Source organism: Gadus morhua, chromosome 20 (assembly GCF_902167405.1).
Source record: "Gadus morhua chromosome 20, gadMor3.0, whole genome shotgun sequence".
Lineage (NCBI taxonomy): Eukaryota > Metazoa > Chordata > Actinopteri > Gadiformes > Gadidae > Gadus > Gadus morhua.
This window is the reverse complement of record NC_044067.1, coordinates 2,734,231-2,760,015: the sequence shown is the minus strand read 5'-3', so window position 1 is coordinate 2,760,015 and position 25,785 is coordinate 2,734,231. Positions and strand designations below refer to the sequence as shown.

Here is a 25,785-nt window from a genome sequence, read left to right as displayed (position 1 = left end):
ACATTATTCAAGCTTTGTAATAGTATGTACTTGCATACACCAAATTATGCAAATTAACCGACTAAGCTTCAGCCAATCAAAGCGCAGTAACAGCAGAGACAGCCTGGGAATTCCGTCACAGATCACATTTCCAGTGCGCAGAATGATGGCTTTTGAAGCGCCCGAACGCACCTTTTCACAAGGTCAACCAATCGGAGATTTAATAAAGTTCAGCAGTTCTGAAACCCAAAATTCCGACAGCCCAGGGTCTCCTGAATCAGAGGTTTAGACTGGCATACATCCTCACCTGAGGAGACTGCCATTCAGGTGACCTGGTTTCACGCGTCACTCAGTGGGACGGTCTCACTTCCCTCTGGGAAACCATTAACCTGGCTCAGAGTCCGATCCCTCCAACCCTACCTGCACATTGGCGCCGGACTTTTTAGGTCGCTTTCAGTCCAATATAATGGTTTACGCTTTCGATGCGTAAATCACCACACAGGACCGTAGCGGCAGAACATAGCAGATGCACCTGACTGGCGCTGAGAAAGTCAGGGTGGGTTGTCTGCATGCAATGGCTGTTCACTATTTCCTGGTCTGTCCCATTCTACTACTCCTGACTCTCGGTGAGTTTTCGCGTCCTGATCCCGAGGCTTAGGGGGGCGCCGGGGTCCAATCCCTGTGAGCTTTTACTTTTAGTTTTCTGAGTGTGTGTGCGTGTTTGTGTGCGAGAGAGAGAGATAGAGTGTGTGTAGACCCAGCTTGTTTAACGAGGGTGTCGTAGACAAACGTTGCACTGGAAGCACTGCTTTGGATACCTATTGAAGTTAATAATTAATCATAAACGATAGATTAAACTCGCTGCGCTAGAACTTCTAGGCTCCTGCTCATATTTTGAATTGACATTATCATTATCTGTTATTGTGTTTCGTTCTTTTTTAGCTGAACTCTTACTACAATCGTTTGGAGTCATCCCAACAACATAATAGTAGAATAATTGGGATGAATGACTAAAGTATCCATTAGCGGATCTAACCTGTTGAAGCATGCATAATAAATAGTTCCCGTCCGCAGTCGCGGTAGAGGCCCTTCAATATGGACGCAGGGGCTCCGAAACCACGCTTGTCCCCCAAATCCGGGGGCCCCCCGACGCGATCCTGTGGAAAAAAGAGTCTCGTAAAGTAGTGGAGTTCGACGGCAGTGAGGAGAGTGTCCAAGAGACGTTCCGGGACCGGGTGGTCCTGGACTGGCACGCGGCCTCCCTCATCATCAAGGACCTCCGGTTGGCTGACAGTGGCGCCTACGAGCTGGAGGCCACCATCAACAACAAGAAGTACTACTCCCAGCATGAGGTGGTGGTTATTGGTAAGCGTGTTTCTTCACAGATGGTGGCCTACTTTACTATGCAAATAAAAATACAAATTAACATGCAGGTGCAAGACCTGAGAAGATAAACAATTAAGGCAATGCGAATAAAAAGCGATGGCGGTTAAGTTACTGAGCAGGTTCAGCCAAGCCAAGCCACTCCCTGAGCCCCTCATAAGGAGTCATCACATCATTGTTCTGAAGCTTCCTGGAGTGAACCGCCTTTTTTTTTAACCTCTGCTCCGTGTGTAACCTCCATTTGGTCTTCCCTGGAAACCCTTAATCCTGGAACACTTAAATCTGTCTGCATTTATGAGATATTGTTCTGGTTTTAAAAAGCGTTGAATCTCCTGTAATATAAGACCCAGAGTATGTATTAGCAGCCCTGACGTCCATGGAGGACGGTGTTTATTCGTCGTTTATCAAAGTTAAAGACCGCTACCTACCATCACCGTCCCCGGGTGTCAAACAGAGGTCATGTTCGTCTCTCTGCAGAGAAGGTGGCAACGCCCACCATCTCCTGCCTCATCAACGGCACGGTCAGCGGCGTCGGCGGCGAGTCGGACCCCCCGCGGACCCGCGCCGTCCTCACGTGCAGCGCCGAGGGGCCTCCCTCCCTCATCGTCCTCGCCTGGACCCCGGTGGACGGAGTGGCGACAAAGGGGGCGGGGCTAACGGTCGCCCTGGCCGGAGACCAGGACGACACGGTGTACACCTGCCTGGCCAGCAACCCCGTCAGCCAGGAGATGGGCACGTTCGTGGCCAAAGATTGTTACCCAGGTGAGGCCCGGGATAAGAGACGCGCTGCTTATCGCGGGGATGGAATGTGGCCTCATTGTTCCGGAGTTACGACCGTAGACCGCGTCATTTCTCAACTTGCAACACTGGCATTTCAGGTATTTCTCAGAATAAAGGCGAATGAGCGGAATGTATTTGTGTTCTAATGGTAATGTTAACAAAGGGTTGATCTTGTGAAGACAAGTTTTTTTTTTTTTTAAGATTTCAAGTGAGGAATTGTTGTGTTAATACAAGCTGGTGATTTAAAGGGGGCATGTTCTGCCACCAGGTGTGAGAGTGGGATTAGCCGTTACAAGCCGTTTTGAAAATCTGCACCTTCTGACATCACTACTGGGCGTGTCCACCTAAATGTGTGCTGGATAGAGCAGTCTACCAGTCTACCCAGTGGACTGAAGCAAACGTTGCTCATCTATCTGTCCCACATATAGGTGGACACGCCCACTAGTGATGTCAGAAGACGCAGATTTTCACTCACACCTGGTGGTATAATATGTCCCCTTTTAAGAGAAAGCTCTGATTCGTGCTTGCGAATTCAATCTTTTTCTCCCATTTTCTCGTTTCCTTGCAGGCAGTTTCCCAACCGGAGGGATCGTGGCCATCGTGGTGCTCTGTCTGCTCGTGGTTATATCAGCGGGCTGCGTCCTGGGCTACTGGAGATGGAGCAAAGGTACAGACATCTCGACATGGTGTGCTCTGCAAGGAACACGCCATGCTCTCCACACTGCCCCCACATGCATCTCCTGTCAGGTACAGGTCGTGTTTTCCCACAATGCAACAATACGAGTGTTGATCCCCGTGTTTCACTTCTACAGCAAACCCTAAGTCCGATGGTATTGAAGACGTCGAGTCACGACCGATGAAACGATCAAATGGTATAATTATTTTTTATTTGTGTGTGGATATAGATATAGATACGGATTTCGTATATAGATTTCAGAATTCTTTCAACCTAACCCTGTTTGAATAATTCAATACTTTAATGGCCAATTGAAAGACAGTTGAAACAATAAGTTTATCATCCTTTTGAAACCATCGGGTCGGTAGGTTAACTTCTTATGGTATGGTTTCAGGGTCGGACATCTCCAAGGCCTACGGTAACAGAGCCACGCTACCTAGCACCCAGCCTCTGCTGCACCCCCCCATGGGAGAGGACAACACCACCCACTCCGGGGGCGGTGGGGACTCCACCCGGGTCAGTGTCCACTCCTCAGAGTCCAGGCTGCCAGATCCGCAGCAGCCAAGCGACCTGGAGTCGAAGCTCGGTGCGGGCGACCCTCCAGTGAGCGTCCTGGTGGAGCCCGCTCAGGGGTCTGAATCTGATTTAACTGCTCCTCAGCCAATGACCCCGCGAGACGACCATCTTGGCTCTGATGTAGGTGGCCATCTTGGCTCTGAGGAAGGCAGACAGGCAGCCGACGCAGACCTCTACAGATCAGATCCAGAGGCGCGAGAGCCCGCCGCGGTCGTACTGAGAGAGGAGGAAGTGTACGTCACTCCTCGGAGCAGCAGTGGTTCCTTGCATGGGGATAAGGAAGAGGAGGAAGAGAAGTCTAAGGAAGAGAAGGTTGAGCCAACGTTCCACACTCCTCGGGGCAGCCGTGATTCCTTGCATCAGGAGGAGAAGGAGGAGGAGGAGGAGAAGGCTGAGGCAGTGGGGCCTGCTCCTTTCAGCCTCCTTGGTTCCTCCAAGGCGGAGCGAGGGGAGGAGGCGGAGGAGAAGAAGGAGGAGGAGGAGGAGAAGAAAAAGGAGGCGGAGGAGGAGGAGGAGGAGGAGGCTGAGGCAGTGGGGCCTGCTCCTTTCAGCCTCCTTGGTTCCTCCAAGGCGGAGCGAGGGGAGGAGGAGGAGGAGAAGAAAAAAAAGGAGGAGGCAGAGGAGGAGGAGGAGGAGCAGGAGGAGGAGGAGGAGGAGGAGGAGAAAAAGGAGGAGGCAGAGGAGAAGGAGGAGGAGGAGGAGGAGGAGGAGCAGGGGGAGCAGGAGGAGGAGGAGGAGGAGGAGAAGAAGAAGAAGGACACGGGGGTCAGTCCTGCGGATGAACACGGTGGCGAGCGTCTTGTGGCTGCTGGTGAACCACCGGTGAACGTTGTGACCCAGCCGTCAGAGGAGAAGGCAGCGGTAGCTGGCGCTCCACATGGGGCCGAGGTTCTGCAGGAGAAAGGGGAGGCGGGGAAGGAAGAGGAAGACGACGGGGAGGAGGAAGGACAGGGGGTGAGCTCGCCACAGAAGGCCCCCCCCCCTGATGGCCACAGCGACTCGGAGGCCGGGGCGGGAGAGAGGGGTACGGACGGGAGGGAGGAATACGCAGAAGAGACGTCTACCGAGCCGGACCGAGAAGTGAGGGGGAGGGGGGAGGAAGAAGAGGACAACGATGTCAAGGAAACGGCACGGGACGACCCACAGGGGACCAAGGAGGATGAAGGTAAGGACAAAGGGCTGGCGAGCTCTCCAGCGTCCAAACCGGAGTCCAACCAGGATTCTGAAGCAGTGGTGGGGGAGGGGAATACAGATAGGAGCACGGAAGAGGAGACGAAACACCACCAAGACAACGCAGGGGACGGGGCGGAACGGGTGACGCCTACTGTCGAGCCCGCCGTGGAGACACCAGAGAGGAAGGGAGAAGACCAAACATCACACGACGACTCGGACGGGCAAGAGGAAGAGGAAAGTAAAGACAGAGGGTCAGATGAGACGATACACCAACAAGACAACGCAGGAGACGGGGCGGGACAGATGCCGCCTCCTGCCGAGCCAGCAGTGAAGACACCTGAGGGGGAGAGAGAAGACGTCCCACAAGCATCCCGGGACGACGCGGAGCGGCCAAAGGAAGAGGAGGTAGAGGAAGAGGATGGTAAAGACAAAGGGGAGGCCAGCCTCCAAGCGTCCACACCTGAGACTGACGTGTATTCTGAGGCCGTGGTGGGGGAGGCCATTGCAGATACAAGCATGGTGGACAAGAAGTTGGACGTGGAGTCGCCTGAGGGGAAGGAAAAGGAGGACAATGTCCAGCCAACAGTTCACGACGACGCCCACGTGGAAGAGGCAGAAGGGGTTAAAGAGGGAGGCAAGACCAGCTTGACCGAGATGGAGTCGGGTCCTGAGAAGGGACCGGACCCTGGCAGGCAGCCCGGAGGCAGCGGCGCCGAGCGGGGAGGGACGCAAGGCTCAGGGGGACAACACGAGGGACGCAGAGAGGAAACGAGAGACGGGCCACTCCCTGCCAATCACGTAGAGGAGGGGGACGCGAGGGACGGAGATAAGGATGCGGAGAACGAGGACGGCGCTGAGTAGGACGGAGGGCTGGGCCGGGGACGGTCGCTGGGGAACACCGGCCGGACCTTCTGAGGACCTCAGCCTCCCGGCACACCCTGCTGGAGATACCTGGACTATGTGCTTGAATCGTGAGCAACCCCTGCCCCGCCCCTCGGTTAAGACTGTCCTGAAGCCGTTCTGGTTAGCAAAGAGGCCTCACTGTCCACACAATGGTTGGAAACAATTATTTTTCGAACTTGAACATGTAAAAGCAGGGTCGAAGGCTTTGAAGTGTACGAGGATGCGCAACGAACAGTGTAACCTCTGTTGCTGTGGTAGGAGAGGATGCGACTCCGAGATGGTCAGGGTGGGTAGGGCAGAACTAAATCCAGTCTAAGTGAAGTGAGATGGGTTTAAGTCACCTTCCAGAGCAAACTTGTGAAATTCTTCTTAATCTTGTTCTCAAACATGTTACTGGGTTCTATTGTGTCTGCTCCTTCAGTGTGTCAAACGTCAAATATTGCTTTATGAAACTGATAAGCAGGCCAGTGACACGCCTAGTCTGATAGAAGATAACACAACAATACAGTATTTTATGTGTGCTGTTAGTTTTTTAGTTAATGAATAACTTTAGAATCCTTTTGGACTTTTTTTACCACACCAACTTTACCTTCAAGATGAATTTAGCATTTAATTCACATTAATTGTAATGATCAGTTCTTGTCATCAGGGGATGGTGTTTCCTCGTTTTTCTCGAACCATTTTCAGCAATTATTTCAATGTGATTTTTTTTTTTATGTAAGATGACATCATTGACCTGATTTTGTTTTTATGATTAACAATATCATTTTGCTTCTGCTCTTTGAGATTATGTGTACATTTCAACAAGTTTGATTCAAATCAAAAACATAAATTTCTACATGAACACTAAATATATGCAGTTAAATAATGAATATTCAGCACCCAGACAGCAAGAGCATGAGAAACAGTTAATGAGAACAATATTGACCGATAGCTGAAGGTTATAACAAATGCACTCGTAACTAAGTTATATTATTTAAAAAAAACAAAATCTATAGGGCGTCAAATCAATGTTTGATTAAGTGTCCTATATTGAAGAATGGGGATTTTATTATTCATGTTATTACATTGATTAACTATTTTTAAAGTTTGATATATAACTAACAGATTCTATTTTTTTTTTGGCTTGCTTTTTTAACCAATACGCTACGTATATTTGTTAAATTCTGTTTCATGATAAAATGTTTTGGAGCTAACCTAAAATCATTTGATTGTATTTGTATGAATTCTTTGCTTCTCGTGTTTTATCGATCTGTAATGTGCATTCCCTTACAGCGGGGGGCAGTGTTTAACAGTGTTGTATTCAGGGCGTGGGGATCCTGATTCCATTTTTCTGACACTTGTATACAGTCTATGGTATGAAGGCCATTATGAAATACTTTGAGAATATTTTCGCAAGATCCTGATGGACGTTCTGAGGCTGAAAAATAACCATAGTTATGAAACCTCAGTCACTAGTCAATGATATTCATACCATAGCATACATATCTGGCACTTAATGGACACAATTATTGTATGTTGTACGTTCTTGCACTTAAAATAGCATCTTATCTTAGCTTTCTTTGTTGTATATGGGGAATGGGTTAACCTAGAGATTGTTTGTTCTATGAACAATACTCTGCAGACAGCTTTTCTTTCTTCTGACAAATTGGATAAAAGCGTCTGCTAAATACCCTCTGATCTAAAATCATATTTCAGAATTCCTCCACGCCACATACAGATACTTCACGGGCAAGTGTGGGCCTTCTAGATTCATAGTATTGACAGATTACTGTGAGTTGACCAAACCAGGTGGGTCAAAACAAATTGAATCACACTCCATGGTTGTCGATCAACCAACCCCGACTAAAAACCAAAACACCCCAAAACATGAGGGAAGGAGGTCTGTCCTCCCTACACAACCCTTCTGCTCCCAACTAACCATTCAGCTCAGAAACTGCAGCCCCTCAATTCAGAGCAGAGCTGATCAATGAGGAGAACTGTGTGTGTGTGTGTGTGTGTGTGTGTGTGGGGGGGGGGGGGGGGGGGCTGTGAAGGCATCTGAGAGGGCAGGGTCGCCGCGTTGCCAGGTACACAAGCTGGTGTAGATTTGTGCGAGGGGCATCGCAGGGCCATGAGAAAAGTCACGGCTGATTAGTTTAACCCCTGAGTCGCGGCGTGGTCTGTGATGTGCTACCTACTGACCCGTGGGTTCAGTGAGCACCGGGGAATGAACGCTATCACGTTTCCACCGCCCCCCCACAAATACCTAGGGGATATTACAATATTGAATTATTTCAGGGGGGGGGGGGGGGCTGCCTCTCTGGTGAGGGTCACCGCAGAGACATGTTGCCACGGCGATGGTCAGCGGGGGGGGGGGGGAGGGGGGCGTGCCTCCCCCCCCTCCTGGCTCCTTCACTGTTTAGTCGTTTAGAAGAGGCTGTGATCCACGGTGCATTGTGGGGGATTTAGACCCATGTCATCGAGACTCGAGGCATCTTTCTGGAGGACGTCTGCACGGTAGGCTTAGGGGATCGAACCCGGTACCTTTTGGTTGAGAGTTCAGCACCCTACTGCCACTACCGTATCCTGCCCGTTTCAAATAGCCACCACAACTTCACGCCTTGAAGTTAAGATGTTCACGGTTCCGTTCCCCAAAGCGGTCCAGCCTCCACGTTGTGGGGGGACGGGGGGGGACGGGGGGGGCTGAGGCTGAGGGGCCGGCCGGAGGCGGGGCCAACGGGCCCGTCCAGATTCCAGGTTGATTAGCATGCGGGTCGTTTTAAAAGTGGCGACCTCCCGCGGGGCCTCGGACCGAATCGAACAATATCCTCCGGCTTTGGAGCCCGGGCCCCCGCGGCTTCTCATTTAGTTGGTACGCAGCACTGGGCTGAACCCCTGCCCCCCCCCGGCCCCTGAGTTTCTCCGAGGAGGGCCGGGGAAGCCGGACCCCCGCTGGCCAGGGAAACATCCCTTCTAAGCGGTTCCCTCAAAAGCAGCGCTGGCGTTCCTGCTCCCTCCTCTTCCTCTTCCTCTTCCTCGTGTTCATCGCTCCACAGGAGTCGGCTGCAGACAGCCGGGGCCACACGGCAGAGAGATGGACGACCCTCCCTTGGGGCTCCTACTGTCAAAGACCTCTTTTTTAAACCAGTTTGTCTGTGTGTGTGTGTTGTTAGAGGAGGACCAGAGAGGCCGTAGTGATGCCGCTGGTGTCCGTCTGCTGCTCCGCCCTCGCAGGCTGGAGGGGCTCTGACTGGCGGATTGGATCCCAGCCAGTCGCTGTTTTTTGCCTTTCGCTGCTCGTGTTCTGCTGCTCGCGCTCTGCTCGTCACCCGGCCTGTAACGGAGCCGGCAGCGCATGATGTGAATGTTATGAAAGGTTTAGGATGACGTCACTTCGTGTTGTTCTCCCATTCAAATGCCATATAATGCGCGTGCGTGACATAAGGTTCGATGGTTGCATCATTTACCATCGTGATTGAGATTCTTTGTGTGACAATCTATTTTAGCAGGGTATTCATTATCATTAACAGTTCCTTTCCATTAAAAGGCCTACCTTAATATGGGCTTCATAGTTAGGCCTATATATTTAGGCCATGACCTTCCCTTCAACAGAGAGTTCAATTGTGTCCCAGGATTGCCTCTCAGGAAATGATAAATGATTGTGAATTTGTGATAATCGATTCGAATAAAATAAAGAGATCAGAGAGAATCAAAATGGATTCATTAAGAAGTGTAGTATTATACAAAAAACGATACACTACACTATCAAAAGAAGATTCGCTTTAAAAACCATTCCAGTCCGCAGTAGGTAGGTGATTTAGTTTAGCCCTCAAAAGACTCAAAGGAATCATGGTGTTTATGTTAGGGACATTCTTCTCAGATCCTTGTCAGCTAAGGGCCATGCTGCCATTACTCTCGCTAATAAGGAAGACTAGCTGTAGGTCGCTATCTGCTATCTGTTTGCGTTCGCGTCACAACAAACGTCCGTCAACCCTAGCCGTGTCGCCTTGTGTCGGCCATGTTGTAAACACGGCTCATCAGCCCTCCACTGAACAAAGGTGCACATCAAGACAGACGAGCTGTCACAGGAGTCGGCGTCGAAACCAAATGACACCAGCTCATTTCAGCGGGGTCGGGCCAGAGCACTTCGATTTGTTCCGTTTCCTGTCCAGGCTGTTTGGATCAATGCAGCTCAAATCCAATACAGAGCCATGCCCAGTGAACCACGTCAACACAGACCACGCACTAAAGCAAAGTATCTACCGAAGCTAGTCTTTACAAGATAGAAGCCAATCTTTTCTTTTCTTTTACGAGTTTTTTGTGTTTCTTCTTTCGATTCTTTGTGTTCTTTGTAATCAGTCGCTGTTGTGTGCAGAAACCTGTGCTGGGTTTTCTGTTGTCCCCGAAACAGAGCGAGCAGGCTGGTGTGCGAGCCACGACGCAAGGGAAGCAACAACAACACAGTGTGTTGACGCGGGGCCAATGTTTGACAGCTCTGAATCAGATTCATTAGTGTGATCGGAGCATCAGACTGGGGGCTCGCATGCTTTCTGTTGTTCATCCTTTGGGGAAATCAGTGTCATTTGAAGGTAATATCGGTCCCTGCATGCAGGGCATGAACCACTTCTTGACAGAGTAACAATGAACTCATACAGATGCATATCTTTCATTTACATATTCCCATGCAATCAGTCCCACTTGGTACTGGTGTGACACTCTTTGGTTTTTTAAACAGCCTTGGTGCCATATGATACCAGCTGCCATAGATATGATTCAAGCAGTCTCCTCGGGACTCCTGACTGTGAATGGAAGAATGATAAGTTTGTGCTGTCACGTAGGCTTATGCTTTTAATTTGCTCAAACCAAAGCTGTAATCATTTGTAATTAACTTGGAGTGGGGGGGGGGCATTCCTCTCTCACAATAGAATGTGTGTCCCCTCAATGAAGGGCAAACCTCAGAGACAACAAAAGAAGGAAAACAATCTGTTGTTTCTGTTGTCATGCGCGTCCATTCCCGTAAAAACGTTCCGCAGAAATGCTCAGTTCCTCGGTTGAAAAAGTTCTGTCCGTTTATGTGCGTTTTATTTGAACAAGCTGCCTGTCAAAGTGCCACGCTAACAGAGATCCCCGATCGCACACTCGCACAACCTGACAGGACCTTCTCACGGGGATGTGGAAAAACTCACGCACGGCCCCGTCCGTCGCGCCGCCTGATGGCGGAGATTACAGCCGGCGAGAGCTAAAGTTCACTGCTGCGGCGCATGTGAGCTGGTGGCCGAGGCAGGGGGGGGCATGAAATCAGAAGATCACGTTATCATAGATCTGTCTGCCTCGCTCTTCATACGTCTGCCTGTCTTTGAGCAAAGACAGGCAGACGTACCCCCCCCCCCCCCACACACACACACACTCGCAACCCCCCCCCCCCCCCCCCCCTCTGTGTGCCCTTATCGCGTCAGGTATGCCAGCTCAGCTGAGACTAGCGCAGAATAATTAGCTGGTTTCTATTTACGCACCGCACTGGAATAACATTGTGTTCTTTTGAATGTGCAAAAAAAAAAACACAACGTATTGAATGCATTTGTCCTGCGGAACCAAACACACGCCGCCCTCACCGGTCATAAATAAACGAGGACCTTGCTCCTGCTAATTGTAGTCCAGGTATTTAAGGCCTTCATGCCTACGAGATGGCATGGCTGCCCGCCATGTCGCCCGGGACCCTGCTGGACTCTTCATCCCCAACCAGGGACGTTATTTACAACGCAATTACTAAATAAAGATTTGCAGACTGCACACTCTGCTGCCAGGTTTCAGAATTAAAACCGCTTTGGGAGCATAACTTTGCACTGGGAATGAGCGGAGCTAGAGAGAGACTCTGTGAAATAATTCATGAACTGTGCGTTGGAGAGTGAGGGAACAACACGTGCGACGGCTGCGACCTGATGTTGAGGAACAAGAGTGACATCATGATGTAAACAACATCGGTTCTGGACGGAGAGCTCACCACCAGAGATGGACTGGGTCCTCTGGGACAGAAGAACCACGGAGGAGGTCTTGGTTAGTGTGTTAGTGTTGCTTGGTCCTCTAAATAAAGATCTGAATCCGTACCAAAAACTCACAAGAACGATTTGAACACAAAATAAAAACAGCAACAACTCGCCGTTATGTAAGCTATCCATCAACGTCCAATAATTGGCGTGTTGTTCTAACGACGGATGAATTATGTATACACTGTGGTGTTTGTTTAGCAGGACCGATGCAGACGTCCGTAGCGATATCTCAGCCTGTCTTAATAATTGCGGTCAGGGTTTCGGTTCACCAAACCCACAAAACAACATTCACAACAAATGGTAAGTGGACTGCATTTATTCAGCGACTTTCTAACCATTGGCAGCTCAAAGCGCTTTTCAATATTGCCTAACATTCATGCCACATTCACAAACTGACGGCGCTGTCAGCCTTGCAGGGCGAGAGCCAGCTCGTCGGGAGCAGTCAGAGTGAGGTGTCTTGCTCAGGGACACCTCGACACTCAGCTAGGTGGAGCCGGGGATCGAACTAGCCACCTTTTGGAGCCAGCCAAGCCGCTGTACCTCCTGAGCCACATGCCACTCACAAACGTCCCGTCTCTCCAGTGTGAGTCGGGATATCTCCAAATGCCCCCCTCGTGTAAGGCAACATGTGCTAAGCGCTCTGAGTTCCCGTGTTGTCTCAGTCTGCAGCGTGTCGTCAGCGCGTGACCCTGGCCCCTCACGACGTGCGGACGCACCACAGCGCCTTGTCTAAATTTAGAGCGAGCCGTGGAAGTTTGTCCCGACACAAAAGCTTCCCCCGGCTCTCGGGCCTCTGGCGGCGGTGGAGCGATGAGGCCTGTGAGTGAACCCGTGTGAGGCCAGCATGACTGGACTCCCAACTGCAGATATTTATGTCCAGAGACAAAACGAGGAGGGGGGAGATCGCCACTCAAAGCAACTGGCAGAGACAGCGAGCGCTTCAACGTGGACGGGTTATTTATGTGAGGACCGCGTGGCGGCGGCCTGTCAGCTCTAGGTTCCCTGTCTCTCAGCGCGGCGGTGATTCATAAGGACAGGGGCCCCCAGATGAAGGGCCGATTACCCAGAATAACCGTTGCACAGCTCTGCCCTGGAGGGCAAACACGGTGAAATGTCTCTGCATGTGTGTTTGCTTACATGTTGTTTCTGTTCACATGGGGTGTGCGCGTCAGTGTCTGTTGTGCTTGGTGTGCGTGTGTGTTGTGATGGGTTTGTATGCCTACATGCATGCACGCCCGTGTGTGTGTGTCTTAGCTTTGTGTCTGCGTCTGGTTTGTGCGTGCGTGAGCTTTGTGTACGTGTGTGCGCGCGTTAGTGGGTCCGTGTGTGTGTGCCACATGTGCCTGGCGCTTGGGTTCTCCGCGTTCTCGCCGTCCGTTAGCCGGGACCGGTTGGAGGTCCCACCCCCCCCCCCCCCCCCCCCCTCAGCCAGATCGAGAATCTCCGCCGGTGTCAGAGAGGTGACAGCTGGCCCGTCCAGGCTCTGGAACCCGTCTCCTGACGGCTCCTGACAGCCCCTGACGTTTGAGACGTCCCCCGCCACCCCCGCCACCCCCAGCACCCCCACCCCCACCCAACGCTCCAGCACGTCGGTCTTGCGGCAGGAGTCGATGATGTCACACAGCTTGCTTTAATGAAACGTCGGCGTCACGCGGGGAACACCCTGCCGAGCCCGCGCCCTCAGAGGGAGGCCGCAGGAAGCAGCCAACCTACTGTTGATGTTAGTAATTAGTCCTTTCAGCAGCGGGCCGTCGTGTAGAGTGGGCGGGGGGCGGGGGTGGGGGGACAGCCCCCGCGTCTCCCCCCGGTCGCCGAGCGCTGGGTCTTGGTTTCAAAACATTCACTGACGTGAATGTCACAACGCGAGGAACACCAACAAACACATGACTTCACGCGCTGCTGCACACCGCTCGAGTTCTGACGCATCTGCAGAGAAACTCGGCAATGTCATCACAACATCCCCCCCCCCCCCTTTAGCAAGGCCCTCCCCAACCACTGCCCCCCCACCGCTCTACTTCAACCTGACTCCCGTGGGACATTACAGCCACTCGTCTTATAGAGGCCTGGCTGAGAGACAGACCTGGGAGAGGGAGGGAGAGAGGGAGGGAGGCCTGAGCGGGAGGGAGAGAGGGAGGGAGGGAGGGAGAGAGGCCTGAGAGGGAGGGAGAGAGGGAGGGAGAGAGGGAGGGAGGGAGGGAGAGAGGGAGGGAGGGAGGGAGGGAGGGAGGGAGGCCTGAGCGGGAGGCCTTTGGAGAAAGGGCGAGAGAGAGGCCTGGGAGGGAGGGAGAGAGGGAGGGAGGGAGGGAGGGAGGGAGGGAGGGAGGGAGGCCTGAGCGGGAGGCCTTTGGAGAAAGGGCGAGAGAGAGGCCTGGGAGGGAGGGAGGGAGGGAGGGAGAAAGGCCTAGAAGGGAGAGCGGGAGAGGCCTGGGGTACAGTCCAGATAGGGGGAGATGTGTGGAGCCTGGGCGTGCATCCATGGGGGGGGGGGGGGGGGGGGGGGAGAGAGAGAGAGAGAGAGAGAGAGAGAGAGAGAGAGAGAGAGAGAGAGAGAGAGAGAGAGCGATCCCCCCGCTGGCCTGCGCCTACTGTGGAACTGCGTTAATGAGGCTGCTCAGCGTGGGGTGGGGGATGCGGGGGAGGGCCCACCAGGGGGAGGGGGGTGGGGGCAGGCAGGGTGTGGAGGAGTGGGTGGAGGTGGGCGGGGGGGAACACACACAGAGCCTTCCGGGAGACGTCTGCCTGGCCGGACACAGGTAGGTCTCCCCCCTAAATGAGAAGCAGACCGTTGGGCTGCATCGGAGTGTGGGGGGGCCACAGATCCATGATGAGGGGGGGGGGGGGGGGGGTGGTTGTGTTCCTGCTCCTCGTCGCGCTCGTATCCCCCCGGCCAGCGACGGGAGGTTCAACGACGCTCCCCGACGAAATAATTCCTGGCCGATGCGTTGGAGAGTGAGGGAACAACACGTCGAAGGCGTGCGACCTGCTGTGGAGAAACAAGAGTGACAACGGGATAGAAACCACGTCGGGTCTTGACCGGGGGCTCGCCGCCAGAGATGGACTCCTCGGTGAGGTGGTCCCTCCAGGCCGGGCGAACCACAGAGGAGGTCTAGGTTAGTACGTTAGCGTTGCATGATGCTACATTCTCTCTGTGATCACAAGAAATCGTAGGGGTCCTCTCCCAGAAACGAGGCTCCAGGACTCCACAACACGCTTTCTCTTTCCCTTCCACAAACCCCCCCCCCCCCCCCCCCTCCCCTCGCCAGAAATCCAAGGACGCCGGGATGACTCAAACTGGAGCCGGGACATCTGGGACGCATCAGGGGGCTCATTCAGGCCTCTTGTTAGCTCACCTGGCGCCCTAAGTAGCACCTATTAGGGCCCTACTTAATATGTAAGTGACCTCGGCTCGCACGTCGCAAGCGTCAAGAGCAGCGTAGCCTAGCCTAGCGTAGCCTAGCCTAGCGTAGCGTAGCGTCATCCGGACACTCCACCTCCATCAAACTCCCCCTGGCTGTGAGGCCTGCTGCTGATCGCCACTCCAGATGTGCTCCCCTGTATTTCATCGCAGCCAACACCTCTTCACGACACTGTCCGGCTGTAAATCTCCCCATTGAGGAGAGGGTGGGGGGGGGGGACGCGGCTGAACGCATTAGTGCCGGCTTCATGAGCTCACGGTGGATATTCACAGGACACTTGCAAAACAATTAGCTGTTAGCCTAGCCCCGAGGCCTCCGGGTCTCTTAAAGGGGCTGTCGGCGACCCCCTTTATAAGCTTTGAAGGAACCGCCGGACTCCACAGGGACGCCACCGCTTTAGAGAACTCTTTGGTTTTATGTGGTATTTTTGGAGGACAGTGCAGCAGGAGTCTGCGTCGGTGTGAGATGCAGTTCATGGCCGCGGGTCTGCAGCCAGCACTCTGCTGCAGCTGTCCCATAATACGCTGGTTAGTTGAACAGATGTCGGCCAGCCGCGCTAAAGTCTACAACCTGACTATAGTCGGTGTATAATTGCTGGGTTAGTTAACTTGAATTTAATGATGTACTCGCAGATATTTAGCAATCATCAATACTAATTAGTACTGCGATTTTCCCAATGATAGGTATAAACCGCGGTTCACGTCTACAAAGGATGACACCGTTTCAGAGGCGACGAGCTTTGAAAGCTGATCTGTGACGTGCATCAGTTTCCGTTTTGGCAACGTTCCTTGGACGATATCAAATGCTCCGACTCCAAATCAACCAATCATAGGAAAAATGTACTCCTTCTATTCCAGCGTGCTGAAAGGCGTCCAGTTTCCAGCTGCCCTCAGTCAACAGAGGACCTTGGGGAAATCATGGCACGCAGGATCCGTCAGCTCCTTAAAGAGATGTCCACGCCGTGCTGCTCTTCACAGCCGCGTGCGAGCGGCTGTTGGCAGGTCTGAAGTCTCTCAATGTGCAATCCATCTGCCTCTTGGCTCCGGGACAGGAAACGAGCTGATCTATAATCTATACCTGGCCTGGCGAGACCGTCCAACACCATGAAGAGCATGAGAAATGCGGTGTCAGTACCATGGAATAGCATTGTATGGCTTTCATTACATTTAGTGTGGATGTCTCAATGCCACGAACGGTACAGCAGGGAGGAGACATAAATGCGCCGGGCCACGGTATTTATCCACATTGCTCATTTCGCGAATAATAAACCAAACAGAACGGTAAACTACTGCTGGGGATGCAATGGTTTATGAAGCATTACTCACATGCTGTTAGACATTCCGCTTAAAGCTTGTGTGTCCTCCGAACGGGCCCGGAGGGAGTTTACGGTTACATGTGATTGGGGTGGGCGTCTGAAAAAAACAAAAGGTCAGGTTTGAATGGACTCCCACACAATACGGTCTGGCATGTCGGACTCTCCTGTGTCCGCACATGCTGAGAGCAGCCGCGCGGTCGTTAGGACCCCACCGCGTTATTCAACGCTCCGTCGGATAAGTGGACGCCTGAGTCGTATTACCTTTACCTGCGCGCATTCACACAAAACCCAAACGCATATCCAGTTTCTACAACGGAGCCCCCCCACACAGCGCGACCACTGGCTAGTCTCCCAAACGGAGGAGGGAGTGAGTGCTGGGGTGATAAGGAGTCCACCCTGGCGGGAAAGGCTTTCTGTTATATACTGTAGTGTATGTTAACCAGACCTTTCAAGGGAGTCGTGATCTGTCACCCATGTCACGAGAGCAACTGTGAGGTGTTCCCTAGCCCCCCCCCCCCCCACGCCTCTGCAAACAAAAACAAGGTGCATCCCTGACGCATCACCGGTGAAAGCCTCCAACAGCTGCGGCGACCGTCATCAAATCACCTCGCTGCGCACCTTCTGCAAATGACTCACACATGTTCAACGCTGCCTTGCCCTGAAGCACTTCACAGAGAGAGAGAGAGGGGGAGAGAGAGAGAGAGAGAGAGAGAGAGAGAGAGAGAGAGAGAGAGAGAGAGAGAGAGAAAGAGAGAGTCCACAGCGTTGGAGGCGTTGGCTCTCGTTTCCAGCCCACACCTCGCCACAGAGGTTAACACACCCCCGAGTGGGGGTGGGGGGTGGGGGTGGCGGTGGGCGGTGGAATAGGAGGACGGTGGTTATTATTTCCAGAGATGTTCCTCCACACGCCGCGCGCTAGTGGGCCGGTTAACCTGTTTGTGATAACACCTTCAGCTCCAGATTAAATTCAAATAAGACTTAACGTGATTCAACACGCTCACATTGCACGCAATTATCGTCAACGTCCTTTTCACAAATTGGCCTGCTAAGAGCAATAGTACTCGGGGAGGCTGATGAAATGTATTATTTCCATATCAAAGCCGTGCCGCGCTTTGCTTTCCCAGACTGTTTTCTTAACCCAGCACGTGTCTGAAGGTTTTGGCTGATAAATGAGCAAAGTTATTTTTTAGGAAGGAGTCCTGAGGAGGGTTTAACGCTCTGTGACCAAAGGTCTCCTAACCCCTCTGTGAAGTGTAGCTAGGGCACCGAGCAGGAAATGTTTTCTCAGGGAGACAGCAGACACCCATAGAGGACAGATCTGGACGAGACGATCACAGACTCTGCGTCGGTATCTGGGCCAGTATTGGCTGAGGCTCCCTGGATCACGTATCAGGAATAATAGATGTTGAAGTATGAGACAATGCACACATCTGCTCATAAACCCCCGCTACTCTGCTTCGACATTCCTCCCAACACTGGATTATGCAACCTATGCACAGCGGGCCGTGAAGAGGCGATTAGGCCTCCTGGTTATTCAGGTGAAATAATACAAGAGGAAGAATACCGTTGTTGATATAGCACCTTTAAGGAGCAGACATCCCAGCTTCAGGAAAAAGTGAATAAAACACAGAGCAACAGGCGTTTAGAAACAGACATCCAACCATGGAACAAAAGCATCAACAATACAAAGGAACAAAAGCTAGGATAAACGCACTGCTCTCACAGGGTCCAGAGTCCACAGATCTGAAGTGAAACGGGAGAGAGTCTGTTAGCGAGCTGCAACCTCAAAAGCAGGGTTGTCTTGAGCCTGAAGTGAGGAGCTGCTAGCAAACCCTGGCCTGAGGCCCTCAAAGTCCTGCTGGAACCCTGTGGCTGCAGGCCCTTCAAAGAGTGCAGGTGCCTGACCATGCAAGGCTCTGCAGGGATTACAAGAACCTTCAACTGGACTCTGAAGCTGATTTGGAAGCCGGTGTACATAAATCAGCAGAGGAGTTACGCGAGACCTTTTCGGGGACTAGATCAGGTGCTGAGCAGAAGCATTTCGGAACCACCTGAATTAATATATTGGCTCTGTATACTTGCGGCGTACGAAGACACTTAAGGCTGCATCATCGGATCAGAAGTATCTGGGCTGTGAGGCTGTGAGGCTGGGTGGAACAACATGATAAGAGTGTCCTCCTGTCAACAGATACACACTCAAACTGTTCACGAGACGACCATCAGACGAAAATAGAATTACCGTACACAGGCTGGCTTCACTCATCATTTACACTGCAACTATATGCGTTAATGTTACACACCCACAGCATTTTGTTTGGAATAGTTAATGAGCAAATCATCCGGTCCTTTTTTTGGATCCAAATGTAAATTATCTTTTATGGGATTTTCCTCCGTTCCTTTTAGCAGCAGTGCGGCAATGGCAGTGTGGAGCCGGTCCAACTCTCCCAAGGAAAACAAGAACCCTTTTTATTGCACTTCCGAGTTGTGTTCCAGGATTTCTTTACGGCATTCCAGATAATTGGCAAAGTTTGTTGTAAAAATGTCCCATTTTTAATAAAACGTATCGAAAGCAATAGCCGTTTGTGAAGCCTTGGCTGGGCCCTTTGACTACGTTTGTCTCTTAAACCTCAGGCCTGTCCGCTGGGGATTATATATCCACATGTGCTCCCTTCCCAGACCCTCTCCTTCGGCTGTTTAACAGGCTCATGGAGACTCATGAACCCACCTTCCGTCCAGAGAGGGAGATATCAGGGCTGCTTTAACCCCGGTTCTCAGTGGAGCTCATCTGAATATAACATCTGAACTATAGACAGAATGCTAATACCAAAGTATTCACGGACGGTTTGAAGACAATGGGTTCACTGTGGCCCAAAGTTAAGACCATTAGACAACGTAGCAGATCAGGTTGTTAATTTTGTCCAGTAAACAGATGCATTGATTTTTTCACATATCTGTATTTCACAAAGTCCTTGTGTTTTCTATTTATTTTTTCACATGTTTTCCAGCCTATTTTCCGACGGAAACATAATTCAAATGGGCTGGGCCGACAGGAATGTAATAGATACAATAAACACTTTGATGTAATGCTTTTGTTTTGAAATATGGATCTATAATAGATGGGCTCCTGACTAACAAACGCATGCCTGACTTCCAGGGAACTCCTCAGAGGAGCCTAAAGCGTAGACATAAACAATGCCGCACAACTCATGAAAGGGAATATCGAATCCCCGGTATGTCCTCTGCTCCCGGCAACCCACCGGATTAAAGGGAGCGGATTTAACTTCCCAAACGGCCGTGCCTTACGTACACATCCCCGGATTTGACACGGAACTATATGACCCCTCCATCTACATAATAACCAGGGAACAAACTGCCCTGTCCTAATCCTGTGGCGACTCGTAAACAAACAGCCCTCTGCTTAGATGACACGGGCCAACCCAAACAGAACCGAGTCACAGCGCGTTCTTCTCGTCTCCTGGGGTGTATCGCTCACCCGATCAGACTTTCCACAAAAGCACATGGGAACACAATGGATGCTTTCGGTCCTTATCGAATGCGTCTCGGGGAATCTTGCTGTTTGACTTTATGAAAGTGAGACAGTTTTGAAACGGTGCTTGTCTCCTGAGCTCTGGATGTCTGTGAATATCTCTTCAGCGCATGGGGCCCAGAAACTAAGGTCTCCTTAGCTCTGGATGTCTGGGAATATCTCTTCACGGCATGGGTCCCTGACAGTAAGGTGCTGGCCTCCTCAGCTCTGGATGTCTGTGAACATCTCTTCACAGCATGGGGCCCAGACACTAAGGTCCCATCAGCTCTGGATGCCTGTAATCATCTCTTCACAGCATGGGCCCCGGACACTAAGGTGCTGGTCTCCTCTCTGTCTCGTCCTTGTTTCCATCTTCGGACGGAGCAACCACTCCTTGCAGAGGGACAGATATTCTCCTTTTTCACCGTGAGGTTTAGCTCATCCTCGGATAAATGATGTTGTTTGAGAAAGTATGCCTCCCTGTTATGTTCTGATCAGAAGCACATGTGTGGAAAATAGGTTCCGTTTAGCAAGCCATACTTTGGAGGTTCAACAATGTGCAATACTTTTTTGTGCTTTGTTTTTTCAAAGACAGAAATATTTTTCTTGAAATACTGCCATGAAGATCCCTGGCAACTCATTACATGGATAATTAGCCCCCTGTTCAAACGGATGACCGCTGCTTAACATGCAGGGCTGTTGCAGCCGCTTTGGAAACCGAAACAAGAAGTGGTCTTTCCTGTGACCCGTTTGTTCCTGATAAGATTGCACGGTGACAGTTCCAGCAGGTTGTTTGGTGCTGGAGGTCTCATCGCTCCCCCCATGCTATAGTGCACAGGCGTCTCACCCCAGACCCCTCTGCCCTCATAAACACACCCAGAAGGGAATGATTACTCCTCAAGATGTGGATGCTGGGTGGGGCCGGGCGAGGACCCGCCAGTTCATGCCTCTTTAAGAGTGTTTTGGCATGGAAGTCTGCCTTGCCTCACAAGTCTTTTGTTCCTTCTAGCAGGAGATGCTTATCCCAAACCAAGGCACGGGCCGCGTGTCTTTGTCACCTCCAGAGCGGCGAATACACAGCGACTGGAAGAAACTGTACTGTTTGTGTCTCTTCTAATGCAATCCGCCGTGTCCAATGTCCCTCAGATTAGTGACGGTATTGCAGGTCGTAAAACGGGGCATCTCCTTAATCCGCAGAGACACGGCCGTGCCCGCAGTCCCTCCGGCTGCAACATCAGGAATTAATTTCATCTGATGTGGGGCTGCACAGCTACGTTCAAGCATTTTTGAGGAGACCAATTTGTCGCCAGATTGTGAAATTTGAAGATGTGATAAATCAGGACGTAGGGAGAGTGGTTAAAGTGTTTGCTTTGGAAAAAAGAGAAGAAAGGAAAGTGTCCTGTCCTTAGTCAAAGCAAGATTTTTATTTTCCCTTCTCTCGGTGCGGTTTCCGAAAATAAGAAACCAAAGGGCACGTTTGTTATTGATAAGGTGCAGATACGATCTGTGTTGATTTACGACTAAATCAAATCACTCCACGAGTATATTTTTCCAATTATTCGGATCCAAAAACCTAACCATTGTTACGGTTTCCAACATATGTCTTTTTTTCCACAACTGCCGCTAATTCAATTCTGCATGTTTACGTTTCAACTCCCAGCAAAGCAGAAGACGGACTTCACTTTATTTGAAAAAATACACAATGTATTTAATTTTTTTATTTCGTTGGTGTCACTCGCTTCCCAGGTCAAACTTCGGAGAGCGGATAATTCCCCCTGCATGTCGCAGTGTTGCATCACGCCCAGTGTGTGAATGGAGGTGATGATGTCATGGTTTCGCGTCACCTCCGTTCCACCGGTCCGTACCAACACACAGAAAACAGAGTTTACGAAAACCTCCACCCTTGAAGGAGTTTTCCAAAAGCTTTGTATTCCGTGACCTGAAACGCCATTCTGGTTAGGAGGGGAGGCCAAAAACGCAGAGAAAAAAAACACCCAACGTTTTCAGTAATACTCAAATACGTGTGGACGAGGCCTTGAGTCTGTTAGCAATCATCATCGCCACCCCTCGTGGACAGACCCATCTCGGAATACCTCGCGTTTTAATGAGGCTGTCGAAGCCTCCCTGGCAGATCTCCCAGACCTGCTCGACGGTCGGGGTTGTGCAAGACCAGGCTTGGCAAACCTCCTTTTTCCTCCCAAAAGCAGGCCGGAACCCTGGGGTTGTTTTTGCTTGATACCATTTCATCTCCCACTTCAAAGTGTCGCCCCTTACGGTATACGGACCGGCGCTTTCAAAGACCAACCATCGGCCTCTTTCTTCCTCACGCGTACAGAAAGACAAGCATAAATAAAACACACAATGGAGATGTTTGGATGCCTGTAGTAGTGTGCAGATCACGTACATTCTCCACTCAAGTACTTTCCAACATGTTTCAACTCGAGGGATCGGTTTGCGTTTTGGGGGTTTCAGATTCAGAGATCTGTGTTAATCCTCAGATTACATTCTCACCCTCAATTATTACATCGGTAATTACTCTGAACAACAACAAATACTTTGAACCGGTTTGAGTCTAAAGAGTTCTCAAGGCGTTTTGTGTCACAGCGACTATCCACATTTCAACAGTCTCGACGAGCAGAGCTGTGTGAAGAAAGGCCTGGAACCTGATGAGGACAGACTGAGCAGAATGTGTTTAACACTGGGATGTTTTGATTCTCTGCCTGAATGAAATAGCTTTCACCACCGTGTCTCCTCAGACAAACCCTTGCTTGATTAAGTCATGAACGGGAAATGTATTTATGTTAAACACATTCTTGACAAATATTCAAAACGCAATATTCCACAACACCACACCCTTTTCTGGAGGTTTCGGGTCTGCTCTCTTGTGCTGTGGTTAATTCGCTCAGGAATGTATATTTATTTAGATCAGAGTCGCGGGGACCTCACAAAGCAGTTAAAGGGGGTATTTTCTCACTGTAGGTTGACAGGACGATCTCCAGCTTGTTGGGGTGATTAAAATACCAGCCCCCTGTGTTGTGGTGGGCTTCCGTGAGACTGGTGGGCCACTGGGCTGGAGATAAAACAACAACGCAGCATTCCTGGCTTGTGGGCATTTCAAATATCTGAGAGAACTCCACGTCCATCACAACAGGTCGTAAAGATGTTATGCAGGAAGTCCTTCCCCTCTCACCCTTTTATCAACCGCCTCGCCTGCCCCCCCCCCCCCCCCCCCCCCCCCCCCCTCTCATCGATGGGTACTCCCGATGTCTGGGCTCCTAGTTGATGTGGACATAAATCACCACGGTAACGGATGAGATTCCACGAGGTCCGTCTGCGCCTCGCTCGGAGGACGCTGCATGTGGATCGGGTTTGACGTCTGAGAAGAGGGCTTCTCCCTCTCGGGGGCGTCACATCTCTGGCCTGAGATCCGGTTGAAGAACGAGGCTGCTGGCAGTACGAGGCTTGGGGAAGCAGGCTGGGAACTTTACTCCAGACTGCCTGGGATGGGGAGAAGGCCCGGCGTGATGGACACGTTTCAAGTGGGATTTGTTGGGGTTGAGGGACCCTGAGTGGATACAGAGTGATGACACAGAGCCAGAGGCTGGGCCGGTAATCCGAGGCCAGTGTTTTAAGTGGGCTGGGATTACGTTGACTCGCGCCCTTGGAGAAGATCCCTGTTGAAGCCGCAGAGACGGGGTAAACCGTGGATCGTCTCCTTCTTACCCGCGCCTGACCCTCCGTCGGTCAGCGGAGTGTCCTCACGACCTCCTCCACCAAAACACACGGATCCAGGAGCGATCTCTCCACTTTCCTTGGATCCCTCTGAGCCTCCAGAAGCTGATGATGCGGTGTTTGGGGAGCGGCTTCTGGCCGGACGGGAGTGAGCGGGCCGTAGAGAGCCGTGGTCTCTGGACAAATTGAGGAGAGGCGGACGGGGAACCCGAGGAGGCCTGCTGCTGCTTCACATCGACTCTGGGTCTGTTCCCCTGCAGGCCACAGACTCATGGATGTCTGAGACTTTCTCAGAAATCAATCAATCAAAGTCCATCCATCACATGAAGCAACATGCAACCCAAGCCAGATTTTGATGGGAAAACGACAGTCTTTGGTGAAGCAAATTCTGTCCAAAGGTACTCTATACTACGGTAAAGAGCATTCTCACCATAGTTGAACACAAACAGAATCCAACATTCAAGGCAAAGAAAGGAAAGTGTGTGTATGTGTGTGAGAGTGTGAGTGTGTGTATGTGTGTGTGTGTGTGTGTGTGTGTGTGTGTGTGTGTGTACACACACCTGTCAGAGGGAGAGACAGCCGAGTTAGGCCCTACGTGTACAGAAAGAGACCATAAAGGAGCGGTTGAATTGAGAATACTCCCCCACACTCGACAACCTGCGCCATTGTGAAGTAAACGGAGACGAGCGCATAATTATGCAAACAGAAAGCGATACAGAGCGAGATGTTGCAGCAAAGGGGGTAAAGGCAATTGCTTGTGACACCTGCTCCGAGGCGTTCTCTGGTGCCTCTCTGTGCATCGGGAGAGCGAATGACGCACTCTGGCAGCGCATCAGTCGAGGGAAGGTGTGTCATTTAGCGGTCCTGACATCTCTGTCTGTGAGTAATGGCATTCAGCAGACCGTGCGCCCCGTCGCCCACAACAACAACACACAGCGAGAGAAGAAAGTTTCAGGCGGAAAAAACGATCGCACGGCTCTGGAAGCGAGGGCACGGTGCGCAGAGAGAGCGAGGCAGACCCGTCAGCGCGCGGCAGACCCGTCAGCGCTGGGCTGTTGTTGGCAGGCGGCCTCGCGTCTCGTCCATGACAGACGGATCGCACGGCGAGAACAGACGTCTCACCGCGGGTATTTCAGAGCGGCCGCTGAAGTGGTTAGTTAATACAAATGTTTGGATTGGCTGATATCGGTCCGTTTTACGTCTTACTGATTCTAATTGGGTCATGCTCATTCCCTCAATAGGCAGATTGAGTGAAGGAAAGCGCCAGGTGTTGGTAATTGCTTAATTGAGGGAGGCCTTGAAAATAATATGATCACAGGGGGGTAAGCGATGTGGTGGGATTACGTATGCATATAAATTACAATATTTCCAGTATTTTCGAGTGGATGTGAATACGGGAGCGTGTGTGAGTTTGTGCTGTCGACAGGTGTGTGTGTGTGCGTGTGTTTGTGTGCGTTTATGCAGTTACGTCTGTGTGCGTGTGTGTGTGTGTGTAGATGTGTGTGTTTATATTGACACAGCTGTGTTGTGGTGTGTGTGATCATAGCGAACATTTCTCGTAGCGGTGGAAACCCAGCGAGAAGTGATCTAATAATCCCATTGTATGTCAATTTATGACTTTAGTTTTTCCACACAATACTCCGTGGCACCCGTGGTTTAAAAGAAAAGACAAAAAAAGACCAGGCTTGACCTTATTCGAAAACAAGTTCACTTGGTCTGCTTTCAAGTATCAGCATGATTAAGTGGGGCCATCCTTCCAGCTGTAAGCCCCGACGCGATGACTGTCGGAGGCAGGGGGAGAGCGAGGGTCTGCGATCCATTACGCGCTCGGCATGGAGCATCAGGAGAAGCGACGGCCTCTTGTGTGAGCAGGACCGCTGGCGAGGTGAACCGCTCTTCTCCCGCAGAAATCAAAACCACTCCCGCTCTCTCCAGCGCAGCGGGGACAGTAACCGACTGGACTGTTGATCCGTTTAATCAAATTACGATCTGTCAGGCCGTTTATTTCCAAGCCTCCCCCGAGTGGCGTAAGCCCCCGGGGGCTGTGTGTCTTCTGGAGCTGAGAGGAGCTGGTTTAGATCAGGTCATTAAGCCCCCGCGATACTTCATTGTCATCGGACAGCTCTGCTTTGAAGGAGCGTGACGGTCAGGAGGCTGGGATGAACTGAGCTCAGGAAGGGAGGGGGGAGGGGGGGGGGGGGGGGGGGGGGGGGGGGGGGGGGGGGGGGGGGGGGGGGGGGGGGGGGGGGGGGGGGGGGGGGGGGGGGGGGGGGGGGGGGGGGGGGGGGGGGGGGGGG

The 25,785-nt window shown here is 51.6% G+C and overlaps 2 protein-coding genes across 2 annotated transcripts in view; one reads left to right on the top strand and one right to left on the bottom strand.

Moving 5' to 3' along the window:
- The first annotated feature begins 16 nt into the window (after positions 1 to 16).
- Positions 17 to 6,676, top strand: LOC115533052 (histone acetyltransferase KAT6B-like). The gene is made up of 6 exons (XM_030343245.1): positions 17 to 605; positions 1,054 to 1,344; positions 1,840 to 2,124; positions 2,711 to 2,809; positions 2,955 to 3,014; positions 3,213 to 6,676. The coding sequence occupies exons 1-6, from the start codon at positions 506 to 508 to the stop codon at positions 5,426 to 5,428; spliced, it is 3,051 nt and encodes a 1,016-aa protein (XP_030199105.1). The 5' UTR covers positions 17 to 505; the 3' UTR covers positions 5,429 to 6,676.
- A 5,520-nt stretch (positions 6,677 to 12,196) lies between these two features.
- The window catches only part of LOC115533489 (F-box-like/WD repeat-containing protein TBL1X), a 34,990-nt gene continuing 21,401 nt past the window's right edge, over positions 12,197 to 25,785 (bottom strand). The window contains exons 13-15 of the mRNA XM_030344031.1: positions 14,086 to 14,265; positions 12,972 to 13,127; positions 12,197 to 12,359 (exon numbers count right to left, since the gene is read on the bottom strand). Of these exons, the coding sequence (XP_030199891.1) occupies positions 12,197 to 12,359; positions 12,972 to 13,127; positions 14,086 to 14,265 (499 nt within the window). The remainder of the gene's footprint in view (positions 12,360 to 12,971; positions 13,128 to 14,085; positions 14,266 to 25,785) is intronic.